Source organism: Candoia aspera, chromosome 1, assembly GCF_035149785.1.
Source record: "Candoia aspera isolate rCanAsp1 chromosome 1, rCanAsp1.hap2, whole genome shotgun sequence".
Taxonomy (NCBI): domain Eukaryota; kingdom Metazoa; phylum Chordata; class Lepidosauria; order Squamata; family Boidae; genus Candoia; species Candoia aspera.
Genome location: NC_086153.1, coordinates 229,128,362 through 229,142,578, shown reverse-complemented (window position 1 = coordinate 229,142,578; position 14,217 = coordinate 229,128,362). Strand labels below are relative to the sequence as shown.

Here is a 14,217-nt window from a genome sequence, read left to right as displayed (position 1 = left end):
CCCAACAACTGTGCAAAGAGAATTGGAGGGTATCACCCAAGTTTTCTAACCACTACTAAATGTTGCAAATTAATAAGTTGGTAGAGAAAAAAGAAAAGATATAAGGACCAAAGATGGTGAAAAAGAGGTTTGTCAGAACAGAGAGTGTTTTTCAAGGATCTTTGTAGATGACGAGGCAAAATTCCAGGACCAGCTGATGAAGGAAAAAAAGTCTCTCAATGACAGCAGAATTCCTGGTAGAGGTTCCTCAAGGACACAGGTGATGTGATTCAAGGCCTCACAGCAAAGTGCACATGCCCCTGCGCTTGATTTCCAAAACAGAGACCGCTACTCCCAATTTTTTATCATCGTATGGTGGGTAGCGCACTTTGTTGATGGCCTCCAGGCCCATGTAGCGCAAAAGACAGCCGCGAAAGTGAGTAAATGTGTCGAAAGTAAACTTGCCATGGTACTTGCCAAATCCACTGAGTCCTGCAATGTTAAAAAAAAAAAAAAGTTCAGATCAAATCCTGCTGACTGTCATCTTTCAGCTGACAACACAACCTGGGCAGCCCTTGTATTTATTTTTTTTCATCAGGCTGGACAATAGCTGCCCTTAAAAAGCTCTTTCCTCATAGTGCTTACTGTCAAAGGTTTTATATTCAATGGACACTGCACAACTACTCTTAAGGAAGGAACTAAAGAAGAGAATCCAGTAGAGAGAAGCAAAAGTTGGTTAGATAATAATTTCCTTATTCCTGTTCCCTGATTTTTGAACTACAGCGCCTTAATCCCCAGTCAAATGAGATTATTGCTTTTTATTTGGTTAACATGATATCTAATAATTGAAGAGAAATTAAATCTGCATATCCAGTTTAACCATGTTTTGTAGTCAAAATGCAATACTCTTGATTTATACAGCATGTTATGCTGGGTTTAGTGTGTGACTGATCCAGAGCTGTTTACCCTGTTGAATACATTTTGATCCTGTTAGCACCACTTACAAAGTTAAAAATGGTGAGCCTCCCCGCCTTACCCTTGTTTACCAGTGTAATGTGGACTAGGAGATTTCCTGCCCTCCCATTCATTTATAGATGACCACCCAGCTTGTAGCACAGTGGGGTACTTATTATTTGATTGCATTTGGTTTAATCTACAAATATGCTGGAACTAGTAAAACAATGGACTGTTAACGACTTTGTCTTTAGTCCGATGAAAAAAATCATCAAGAGGGAGAACTTTTCAGGTTGGAAGGGAAGGACAAGGTGGGAGGCAAGAAATTGAGACAGCATAGAAGATAAAAGACTAATCATACCAATGCCACCAAATGGTAGGGAAAGCAATGTTGCGTGTACCCCAGTATCATTGCCGCAAAAGCCACCACTGCTAACACTATCCAGTACACGGTTCACAACCTATAAAGAGAAAAGGAGTATTAGGAGTTCTGTCCTTAATCTTCCACACAAAAGTTTTATCAGGTCCCAGCTCTATAATGATAAGGGGCATGATACAAACAAGGGTCTTTAGCCTTTGTGCTGCTACAAACATTGGGAATGTTGAGAATTGCCACAGGCACACTCACAAAATGACTACTATTGTAGGTGTGGCCAATTAGCCACTTCCTTAAAGGCAACTGGAAGGCAAAAATAAAAAATAATTTCTCCATGAATCTTAGTAAAATAGTTGAGAGTTTGAAAATGCAAATGACCCCTTTTGGACCCCCATTTTCTACTCCCATGCTCATTTCATACAGAGCCAAGAGGGATGAGTGGAAATAAAGATGACAGGTTTAGGCAAAATAATCAGTAGCCTCTTCTCGATCAAGTGCATACAATGGTGGGATGTAGTCGCTGTTCAACCACTTGATCAGTCTACAGGCAATCTTTGATCAGCTGAGCACAGTCCAGAATCTTATGAATGAAAAACTTAAGATATCCTTCATGCTGAGTACTTTACCAAATAAATATTTTCTGTGGAGTCCTTGGTGCTCTCTGAGCCTTGTTGTTTTCTTGCAGACGTTTCATTGCCAGACTAGGCAACATCTTCAATGCAAAGAGGGAGTGGGCCTTGCTCTCAGTTTATATACCGTGGCTTGCCCTGCTTGTGTTGGTAGGGGTGTTGTTCTCAAATATTTTCCATTTGTTGCTGGTCTGAATATAGAAGGAAAAAGCCCTCTCCCAAATATTTGGAATGATACGATCAGAAACCAGAAGACAAAATTTACATGACAAAAGAGAGTCTGGCAGAGACATTGGTTACCTAGCAACGAAGGGTAGACATGAACCAAAGCAATTAGTGACTCACCAGAAAGGTAGAGGAACAAAAAAAAAAAGAGCCGTTGTGTGTAATGCATGTGAAAAGCCAGAACATATTGCAAGGTTCTGCAGAAATAAAGACAAGAAAGATTTTTCCAAGGAGAAATCCAAGGAGATATCCTTTAAAAGAGAAAAGGCTTTGCACACTGTTTATAAAGCTGATGCCAATAAAGGTCCTAGACAATGGGTAATCGATTCAGGGGCCAGCAGGCATCTATGTGGGAATAAAAGTGACTTTTGTGAGCTAAATGAAATCACAGAAGGAAGCATAACTGCGAACAACTGCCACCAGATGTCAGCCTCGCCTGTCAGCAGCAAAAGGAGGACAACAGCACCACCACCTGGCATAGATATTTTGCACACCGTGATTTTAATGCAATTTTTAGAATGAAAACTGAAGGCATGGTAAGAGACTTTGAAATAAGTAACCATGATAAATGCCAATCAAAATGTGTGATATGCATCAAAGGAAAGGCAACAAGACCAGCCATATCCAAACAAAGGGAAAGGCGGGCAACCAAGCCACTCGAACTTATCCACACTGATTTGTGTGGACCTCTTCAAGCCTCAAGGGACGCGGTGGCGCTGCGGGTTAAACCGCTGAGCTGTCGATCGGAAGGTCGGCGGTTCGAAACCGCGCGGCGGGGTGAGCTCCCGTTGTTAATCCCAGCTCCTGCTCACCTAGCAGTTCGAAAACATGCAAATGTGAGTAGATCAATAGGTACCGCTTCGGCGGGAAGGTAACGGCGTTCCGTGTCGTCATGCTGGCCACATGACCCGGAAGTGTCCTATGGACAACGCCGGCTCCAAGGCTTAGAAACGGAGATGAGCACTGCCCCCTAGAGTCGGACTCGACTGGACTTTACTTCAAGGGAAACCTTTACCTTTACTTTACCTTCAAGCCTCAGCAGGTGGAAATAAATATGTTTTGTGCTTTACAAATGATTTTTTCAGATACTGTGCGACCTACCTAATGAAGGAGAAATCCCAAACAGCAGACATGCTGAAAGCGTATGTAGCCATGTTGACCAACAAGTTCAACAGAACCCCTCAAGCCCTCCAAAGTGACCGCGGAGGTGAGTTGATTTCACAAACCATGCAAACATACCTAACACAACTAGATATAGAACACAGACTAACCACTCCATACACACCTGAACAAAATGTGGTTGCAGAGAGGAAAAATCGCTCACTAATGGACATGGTAAGATGTATGCTTTTAGAAGCAGATCTGCCTGACAAATACTGGGCAGATGCTGTTTTGGCAGCTACATACTTACAGAATAGGCTGCCAACCAAAGCCAACAAGGTAACTCCTTTTGAGCTATGTCATGAATGCAAACCAAGTGTAAAGCATCTGAGAGACTTTGGATCCAAGGCTTATGCACACATACCAAAGGAGAAGAGATCCAAACTAGGCCCCAGAGCTGAAGAAGGCATCATGATTGGGTATGCTCCAGGAAGCAAGGGATACAGAATCCTGAACCCAAAGACAAGAAAAGTAAGCACATGAAGAGTGGTGTACTTTGATGAATGAGACAGAGGCTACCATGGTCATGCTGCTGATGACTGCGCAGAAACCAACAGTGGCAGTTACCAGCTTGATACGTTTAGCCCAACATTTGAAGACACAACCACCACACCAACCCAGAGGGAGATAGAAGCCCAGGCAGAAACTCCACCAGAGTCAGATGATGAGGCCATGGATGCAGAAGGGGTTGAACCGCTAAATGCCACTCCTGAACCTGCTCCAAGACACTCACCACGACCCAACAAAGGAGTTCCAGCCGAGAAACTCACCTACCTCGCAAGGTCGTAGTTACCAAAAGAACCTGCATCATGGAACGAAGTCCAGCAAATGCCACCAGATGAAGCAAGCAAATGGAAGAGAGCAGGACAAGAAGAGCTAGAGGCTCTACACAAGAACAAAACATGGACTTTGACAAAACTACCAACAGGCAAGAAAGCCATAGGATGCAAATGGGTTTTCAAAGCCAAACAAGATGAAAATGGAGAAGTACAAAGGTACAAAGCTAGACTAGTCACAAAAGGCTATTAACAAAAGTACATGACTGTTGAACATTTAGATGTAAAGACTTCATTTCTACATGGAGAGATAGAGGAAGAACTGTACATGCTGCAACCTCCAGGCTTTGCCAACCCCAAGACACAGCAACTCGTTTGCAAACTTCAGAAGGGGATTTATGGCCTGAAGCAAGCAGCAAGAGCATGGAATAAGAAGTTGAACCAAATACTTCTTAAGCAAGGTTTTGTCCAAGGCAAAGCTGATCCCTGTCTCTACACAAGATGCAGAAATGGCAGAGAGGTGTACATTCTTTGTTACGTGGATGATTTGATGATTTGCCAAATAGCAAAAGAGACTTCGATGAAATTTTGTCCAACCTGAACAAAGAAGTAGAAGTCAAGCATCTGGGCAATGCCAGCTACTACTTGGGGATACAGATTGAAAAAGAAGAAGATAGAAGCTTTCTTCTGATCCAGAAGCAAAAGATCCTAGAACTGTTGGAGAGCTTAAGACTGGAAAATGCCAATCCTATGCCAACACCAATGGAAACAGGTTTCCACAAGCAGCAGGAACCTAGTGAACTTTTACCTGAGAACAATGGTGATAAAAGTGCCATAGGTAAGCTACTGTATCTATCCACTACCACTAGGCCAGACATAGCAGCTGCAGTAAACGTTCTATGCAGAAAAACTAGCGCACCCATACAGAGAGACTGGACTGGTGTTAAGCGGGTGGGAAGGTACCCAAAGGGCACTATACACCTGAAACTAAAGCTACCAGGCACTGACAATCCTAGACTAGTGGGGTTTACAGATGCAGATTGGGCAGAAGACATTACTGACCATAAATCCACTAGTTGGTATGTATTTTTCTATGCGGGTGGAGCAGTAAGCTGGGGAAGCTGTAAGCAAGTTACAGTTGCACATTCATCCACAGAGGCAGAATATGTATCAGCAGCAGAAGCATGCAAAGAGGTTTCATGGCTCAAGCTACTGCTTGAAGCCATGGGAATAGAGGAATCTACCCCTGTTCAGGTCTATGAAGACAACCAAAGTTGTATTAGACTCTCACTATCAAAAAAGATTAAAGGGAGAACTAAACACATTGATGTTAAGTATCATGTAGTGAAGGACTTGCAAGAGCAAGAAATAGTCAGACTAGACTATTGTCCCACAAGGAACATGACTGCGGACATTCTCACTAAGCCATTGCCGAGGAGCAGTTACCAAGAACTGCAGAAGAAGCTGAAGTAAGAGGGTTTATCTGCCAAGATATATCTCTGTTGTGCTTGTGGGAAGTCACTTGGGTCACCTGATTTCCTCCTCCTCCTCCTCGGTCTGGGAGATTTAACAGTCTCCATTACCTCATGAGCAGACATGCAAGGAGGAAGGCTGCAGGCTTGCAGCCCTCCCCCTACCATCCTCTGCTACCAGAGAACCAGTGATGATTAAATGCTTTCTACTATGAACCTACCTGTATCCAGATCTACTGAATAAAAGTAAGCTATTTTTTCTTCATCTAACTGCAGTGTGAAGACTGAATTTATTTCTGAACATAATTAAGCTTGATGTGCAAGTTTTCTCTTTTGGTTCAAGCTTCTACTCTGCAAGATTGCTGTTAGCTGCTTGGAGTTCTTTTATTAACATTTAAAAACTCCATCATTTTCTTCCAAGCCTGGTCTGGGAAAAAGCCTGGTCTACATGTGTGGAGGGCTCCCCACCAGCTAAGCCCAAACTGAGTGGCTCTGCTGCTGAAATAGCCCCGTCTGTTCTTCTGGGAGTTGGAAGTCCGATTATGTATTTAGAAAAGTTCTAGCCACAAGAAGAGTGACCTCTCAATAATTCTATGAATCAAACTTTGAAAAAGGTTACGTGATTTCAGAGAAAAGTGCCACAATGAAAGTAAGCACTTGTGCACAGTGCAGGGAAGGGGCTGCCACGCAAGTCCGACAGAGCCTTGGTTTTAGGGTACCAATGGGAATATTGATCTCCTAGAAGACCCACATTTGATCTTCTGCATGGGGGATATTCCCAGGTTCAAGCTCAGGAAAAATAAGAATAGACTGCACAGCCACAGCATCAATGAGCAGCAAGGCACAGGACTCAGCAGCTACACAGCAGGGGCCGTCCAGGCCAATTGGAATCCAGGAGATTGCCAACCTCCAAAGGGTTCTATGTGCCCCCGGATGTCTGCAGGGGAGCTCCTGTGATGGAAGACGAGGGAAAACGCTACTATCATACCAGAGCAGCTTAGAGCAATTGCTGCCTCCTCAGCAGTGGGCTGGCAGTGAGAGGGAGGCTCTGTTTTGAAGACATAACCTTAAAAATGGGAGTGTAATGTAGTTTTCTTTGCACTGTGGATGTGTGGATGAGCCAATTCTCTTTAACACAGGCTTATTGCTAAATAAAGAAGGATAGGACTGGGCTTTCCTTCTATCACCCAAACTGTATTACCAGTGGGCAAAGAACTGCTGCCATGCCGGTTCATCACAGCTTACCACCAAGCACATTTGGAAGATAGTGCAAGCCTCCTTTCTTTGAGCCACCCTGGATAGCGTTATGGGAAATAATCCAGATTCTCCCAGATACAGTATGCTGTAGCCCAAACAATATACCTTGTTGTCACAGGAGAAGGCATAGGCAGCTAGTGGGCGTTCTCTCCAATTGATGAATTGGATGGCCTCCTCCAAATCTTTCACAGTGAAAATGGGCAGGATGGGCCCAAAAACCTCCTCTTGCATGATTGGCTCCCATTCCTTCACATCCACCATCACTGTGGGAGCTGTAATGGGCCAAAGATCACATCAGGACCAGTTCTGCTTTTATACCATAGTGTTATTGCCCAATTTAACCAGACCTTAAGCTGTCCCCAGGACTACACTTCCAATATGCAAACCCAGGAAAACATCTCTGTCTTCTTGCTCTGTCTAAAACAGACTTTCCCAATCTGACACTCGCCAGATTGTTGGACTTCACCTTTCAAGATTCCTACCCTGTGCAGCCTATGAGAGTCAAACACATTTGGTGAGCACCAACTTGGAGGCTGATCCAAATCCCTATACCTACTGGCCATGCACTTCTAACTAAGCTTGATTAATTGACTGACTGATTGATTATGTGCCATCAAGTTGTTTTCAACTCCGGGGATTTTCTCCATGAGCTTACTAGATAGTAATCAAAAAATGTCTTTCTGTCTTTCCCAAATTCCAAACTTTTCCCCATACCCTTTCCCAGCCCCAAACTACATACTCACCAATATAACGGTCACGCTCATCAGTCTCTCCACCGATGGCCACCCGGCCACATTTCAGCAAAGCTCGGATGCGCTGGAAATGCTTGTCATTGACCATGCGGCCAAAATCGGGTGACTTCTTGGGATCAGTGCCATAGAATTCGCGGATAGCTTGGCGCAGGCAAGGCATCAACCTCTCCTGTGTTTCAACTGTGCAGATCACATAATCTGGTGCAATGCATGTCTGTCCAGCATTAAAGAATTTTCCCCATACAATTCGGTTGGCTGCATTCTGGAAATTGCAGTAGTGATCCACATAACAGGGAGTTTTACCCCCCAGCTCCATAGTCAATGGTGTCAGATGTTTCGCTGCAGCAATCATGATGATCTTTCCTACATGGCTACTCCCTGTAGAGATATGGCAAAATTTGGGTCAAGAGAGATACACAGACACCCCCAACTCCCATCCAGCATCAGGGGCCTCAGTTCTGTGTTGAAAAACCACCTGTGTTGTTTTTTGTCTAACACTTTTCCATAAAGATCAGCAAAACTCCACACAGATTATTTAAAAAATGTCCACTAAAGGTTAATAATACTGTAGTTGGCAAGGAAACTCTGCCTAGGCAATCTGTATGTAATTCAAAAAATATTTTTTTATTTACAAAGGATTTTGAAGTTAGGCCACTGAGTCCAACCTCTAACAGTGTAGGGCCCCACAGGGAAGCTCCACAACAGTTGGCCGTCCAGATGTACTACCTCTCCAGGGATCCACGTTTACTTTGGGGATGATTTCCTTAATATTCACTCAGAGTCTTCCTTCTTTTTCCTTAAAGCTATTATTCCGTGGCTGAACTCCTGGGATAACTGAGAAGAAGTCTTGGCTTCTGTGTGGCATCTTTTCAGGTACTTGAGGAGTGCCATCATACAGTATCTTCCACCTCACACCCCCAGTCTTTTCTTTCCTCAGGGCTGAAAATTCCCAGTTCAAGTCTATCTTCTATTATTTAATCTCCAGTCCCCTGATTAGGATTGCCCTTCTTTGAACCTTTTCCAGCTTATCTGAAATCTTTTAAACAACAATAGAGTATATATTCCATCCAATTTAGTTTCATCAGCAGATCTGATAACTATTCTGCCTACCTCCTCATCCAAGTTATTAAAATAATGTCCATTTAGATGTAGAATGTATTAGGGATAGTCCATTGAAATCCCATGCCAAACTCTGCTGCCAAACTCCTGTTAAATGTTGCAGTTGTTGTTGTTCTCCTGAGCTCTTCTGGCAGTGAAAGGCAAAAGCAAATCTGAGATAGAAATTAAATCCAATGTAGGCTGAAATTAGGTATCGAAATTAGGTATCTTCATTTGTTTGTCTCCACAATCAAACACTGGGGGAAATGTCTGTGTTTGCAATGGAACAGCCACTCGACACATGTCAGAAGAAGAGAGGGGAGGGGGAAAATGCAAGGAGTGAGAAACGATCTTGTTTGGGTTTCAGGTGGGAGTCAAGGATGTTCTGCAGGAGAGATCCACAGCTGGCAGTGTTGGCCGTTGGAAGGAGGATGGGGAAGAAAAAGGGGGAGGGGAATGCCATGGGACTAGAATGTTTTAATGGGGGGTTTTGAGCGGGAATTTCTAATTGCAGCTTTTTCATTGTTCTGCGCACTTGTTTCCAATAAACCTAAATTCTGCATATAGCTATTGTGCATGAGTTGGGTGAATGGTGAAACTGAGGGGACCAGTTCTTACAATTGTGGGGGGGAAAGTCTGAGAATGAAACTTTTCATTATGTCCAAAACACTGAAGTTCTGCATCAAGCACAGGCCTTTTCCTCCTTACAGTGTCACAACTCGTCTTTTCCTCCATTGGTGGGCATGACACCTACAGTCTGGAAGCTGCTGGCAGGGGGAGTCCCCAGCACCACACGCAATGGTTACCCCAGGCCTCACTTGCCTCTAACTCAGCTGCACTGCAGTAGACAAAGTAAAGCCACTTAACTGTGACACACAGCAAATTGCTACAACATACAACAATTTGGTCTTCTAGAAAGGCATCCTATTAGCCACAGAGATAAATTCTACTGCAGATGGGGGGAGTGTTCTAATCTATGATCTTAGGTAAATTACCTGAACCTTTCAGTTTCAATAGTTGAATATTGGCTTACCACACAGATTTTTGTGCAGATATTAATGATCAATATTTTTTTAAAAAGCTCTATTATAAAGAATAACCTGAAAAGAATATTCAAGAAGAGAAAATCACCTGTAAAGAAGATATAATCAAACTTATTTTCCAGTAATTTTCCCGTTTCTTCAGGACCAGCTGGCACCACAGCAAAGGTTTCCTATAAAATAGAAAAGGAAGTTCACATCCAGTCAAACTGCCTGCACATCACACAGGTGGTGCTTTCTGTCTCTGAAGCCCTGCAGGAGAAAAAGCCTCTTGGGGGCAATCTGGAGCAGGGAAATGCTGCATTAAATGGAAAGGAAACTACGATTTTCCAATATGAGACGATCATTTTTGATTTAGTGAGCATATGGTAATAGGGGCCTGTGATGCTTTCTTCTGTGTAACCTTCCTTTGGGAGTGGAATTGTCCTACATTTGCAGCAGTCTCCTAGCCTCATTCTCTCTCTAAACAGATAAACCGTTTGAGGTTAGTTCAGATCCAGCGTTTTTCCTGAAGAGGCCCAAGGAATTGCCCATCAAAATTCCAGGAGATTAAGACAAATCACAGAGGAAAAGGCAAATCAGAAAGCCTCTGTTACATTTTGACTGTTTAACCAGGTAAACTTGCAGCCGAGGAACTCACCGAATCGAGATAACAAGGCAGTGCTTCTGCAAGGAGCCTCTCAGTGTGGCTGCTCACCTCTGAAGGTTTGAGAATCACGCAGTTCCCTAGTAGGGGGGAGAGGACACTTCAAGATGGTTGCCACAGACAAACATCCACACATGCCTGTATCGTTTGGAAGGACCCCCGGAAGACCCAGTGTCTCAGATGGATTAGGAGACAGCTGCTCACTCACCAGCTGCAATGGCCCCCACCAGGGGTATCAAAGTAAGTTGGATAGGGTAGTTAAAGGTTCCAATGATCAGCACCACCCCAAATGGCTCCTTGCGAATGAAGGCATGATCCAGCTGTGTGATCTACAGAAAAACCAGAAAAATCCATGAAAGCAACTGAGTGAAGCAGAAAGGGAAATTAATAGAAAATTTTGTAGGAGTGGAAACACTTGATGAGCTACAAAGTACAAACCCATTTCACATCTGCTTTCAAATCAATCTTTGCTCTAAGCACTTCAGTTAACATTGTTTATCCTCTCTTTGCTCTTCTTTATCACTTAAAACATTAAACAAACAATAAGCAAACAATAGCAGTAGTAACTAGGGATAACTGGCAACTAGGTACAGTGTTTCTCAACCGTGGCAGCTTGAAGATGCGTGGACTTCAACTCCCAGTATTCCCCAACAAGCATGTGAGACAATTCACCCTTTAGATTTCATCCCTGCCCAACCTGGAACCATTCTTTTCCACTTGATCTCCTCCCACTCAGTTTCACTCCTTACTAGGTTCTTGTTCACATATTCATCCTTCATCCAGCTGCTTAAATTGTTCAGAGCATTGGCCAGTTCATTTCTGACTAAGAGAATCTCAGTAAGCTCAGTTTCAAAGTAGGGCTGTGGAGAAGAAAGATAAAATGAGATGCACCATTGATGTCCATACTGGGTTCAGGAGGTGAACTATGCAGCAACTATGCTCTTCACTGAGCCAAGCTTCTGTCTCATTCATTGCATGGCAGGGCTTTCTCAGGCAATCATCCCAAGGATTCTTGAAATGTAATATTTGGGCTTTGCACCACTAAGTGTAGTTCTCTGGATACTTAACCTGTACTCAGGCAGGAGACTCACAGACAAACTCAGCTACAAATGAAACCATATACTGTATATTCAGATGATTTGTTATGCAAAGAAATCAAAGCCTTTATAAGTTTAGATTTTTCTTCCCACCTTTCTGAGATAATGGATATGTGGCTGTACCCTTGACCATTTTAGGAGGCAGCTCAACTATGTTTATATAATGATTTTCTGTAGCCCGAGAACTGCTGCTTGTCACCTTGCTAAATTCAGCTCTCATGGAACATCCAGAAAATATTGTTTCCTGTTCATAACTTTTTCATGGAAATTCCATGTGAAAATGGAATAGCTGCACAATGTTTCTTAACCTGCAAGCAAGCCCTTCATCTGCAAATCCCCTCTGAGCTGCCAGATGCTCTGCCTGGGTGGCCCACTCACCTTGCGTAGGTCTGCACACAGAGCACCCTGGATATCGGCATGCCTTTCATCCAGAAAGTGGCACAGGGCCTCCAGCTGTTTTACCCGATACTCCATAGGACGTGTCTTTCCTGTCAGCCAGGTGGCACGTAAGCAATGCACTAGGCCAGCATAGGGGTTTTTACTGGGAGGAAACAAAGACTCATAGTATCAAAAGAGCTATGGAGAGTCCCACTCCTTAGGTCACGTATGTTAACCCTGACCCTGCAAGGCCGGATGCCCTGTAAGAACTGGATGGATAACTGTTTTGCCTTTCTATAGATTTCTAACCCAGTTTGGGAGTTCCTGTCATGGCTCAATGCCTTTGTAGCTTCCCAACACTTCATTAAAAAACATCTACTTCAGAGAGGGATCCAAATAACATTTTTCCGCTTTGACCAACACATGTGTCATGCTTTTTCTGAAAAATGTAATCATCTTGAGAGAGAAGTAAGAATAGCTACTCCCGTACTTTTCTCATCGTTTTCTTACAAACTCAGTGTCATGGGGATCTTAGAGTCCAAGTCAGAGAACAAGGAAAGGCAGTTGGGCTCTGGGTCAGCCTTGGAGGGCAAGCAGGCAGCAATGGAGGTGCTGGACGAACAGCCGCCTGGGCAGGCAGAGGAGACAGGGCTGATCAACAAGTAGTAGGGGCAGGTGCTGCTGCTCAGTGAGGATAAGGACATGGGGTTGCCACTCCCTCCCAGCCCAAGAGCAAGGAGAGCAGAAAGGAGAGAAGAACAGCGAAGGTTGGCAAGGTTTGACGCGAGAATGCAGCCCCGCCCTCCTAATTAAGCTCCACCCGGGTCTATCCCTATTTAAGGGGAGCTGCAAGCCCAGACTGTTCGTTGGGAACAACAGTTTGTTACCTGGGCTTCATGTGCCTTGGCTCCTGTCAGAAACCTTTTGACTTGACTCTGGACTGGCTGTCAGACCTAGGACCCCTGGACTCCCCTTGAATAATTCTTGTTTGAACTTGGAAACTCTAATTTAAGGCAAGCTCATTGGGCTTTTGGGAAGGGCTTGTTTCTCATAGTGTGGGTGCTCTAACACTCACACTTCCTTTGCCACTTGTGTGTTTGTTTCATAAGTCCCCCAGTAAAGTTCATTCTTTTTACAACTGCCTTCTTGGTGTATTGCATGTGACTGGCCTGGGTCAGGACACTCAGTGGGTCATATCCAGACAATTGTCCAGTTCCAGCCCAATCACACGCAATACACCCAGGGAGGCAGTTGTAAAACTTCACTGAGAAACCTGTGAGGTAAACTTGTGAAGCAAACTTTACTGAGAAACTGGGGAGGTAAACTTGTGAGGTAACGAACAGGCAGCCAAGAAGTGAGAGTGCAAACACACACACTCTACAGAAACAAGCCCCAAAAGTCCTGCGAGCTTGCCTTACGGGAGTTTCACATTCAAAACAACATTAGTCAAGTGGGTTCAAGAGTCAGGTCACGAGGTTTCCGATCAGGAGTCAAGGCATGTGGAGTCTGTTGAAGTTTTCCTACTAATAGATTAAGCTGCTATTGTGCCTAGTCATTTTGGCCAGGTGAAAAGGTTGCAATTAGATTGTCTCCTCTCACGTGCTTCATGCAAAATAGCCTGGGGGGAGGATCCTGCCCGGACTTGTTCTTACTTCCTTTTTTTTTTTTTTCTCTGCCGGCAATGTAGCCAAGCAAGGCTTGCTCCAAGGGAGCTAAGTCCTTTAAATATGTTTTGTTTTTTGTTTTGCTTTCTGTAAATAAATTATTTTTATAGAAATGCTTGGTGTGTGACTTTTTTGACCTCTCCTGGGCTAAAGGCTTTCCCAGCATCTGCCAACAGGTTATGGGCCCAGTAAACAACGCAGTAAAACCCAGAGAGAAAAGAGAGATCAACTCCACACCTCATGCACAATTTAAAGGCAGGTAGCAAAGACCTGTGAAGATTTTCTTTGGAGCCACCTGGAGATTTTCCAGCAACTGCCGGTCTGCAGGACAAAGAAGCTAGCTGAGGTGACTTGCAAAAGAAGGAAGAAGCCATGGCTACCTCCCAGCCCTCAGTGATGCCTCTGGAGCACCTATCAGAGACCAACTATTTGAATTGGGCCCTGAAGATGGAAATGTATCTTCGCAGAGAGAATCTTTGGCTGCCAATTGGTGAGCAAAACCCCGCAAATCCCAGTGCTGAATGGCTGAGACAGGATGAGCGGGCTAGAGCCACCATTATCTTGGGAGTTGAGGACAATCAGCTAGTCCACGTGCGAGGCATGCAGTCTGCAAAGCAACTTTGGGACACTTTGAGAGACTTATATGTAAAGGCAACAGCAGGGAGTAAAGCTACTGTGACGAAAAAGCTGTACAGAGCCTACCTTGCAGAAGG

At 44.1% G+C, this 14,217-nt stretch overlaps 1 protein-coding gene across 1 annotated transcript; it reads right to left on the bottom strand.

The window, feature by feature from the left end:
* Nucleotides 1-229: 229 nt before the first annotated feature.
* On the bottom strand, nucleotides 230-10,467 carry LOC134487288 (aldehyde dehydrogenase family 3 member B1-like). Its single transcript, XM_063289003.1, has 6 exons — nucleotides 10,360-10,467; nucleotides 9,811-9,892; nucleotides 7,573-7,959; nucleotides 6,935-7,101; nucleotides 1,295-1,394; nucleotides 230-471 (listed from the first exon to the last, which is right to left on the bottom strand). Exons 3-6 carry the CDS (start codon nucleotides 7,931-7,933, stop codon nucleotides 278-280), a joined length of 822 nt encoding a protein of 273 aa, XP_063145073.1. The 5' UTR covers nucleotides 7,934-7,959; nucleotides 9,811-9,892; nucleotides 10,360-10,467; the 3' UTR covers nucleotides 230-277.
* Nucleotides 10,468-14,217: the final 3,750 nt, after the last annotated feature.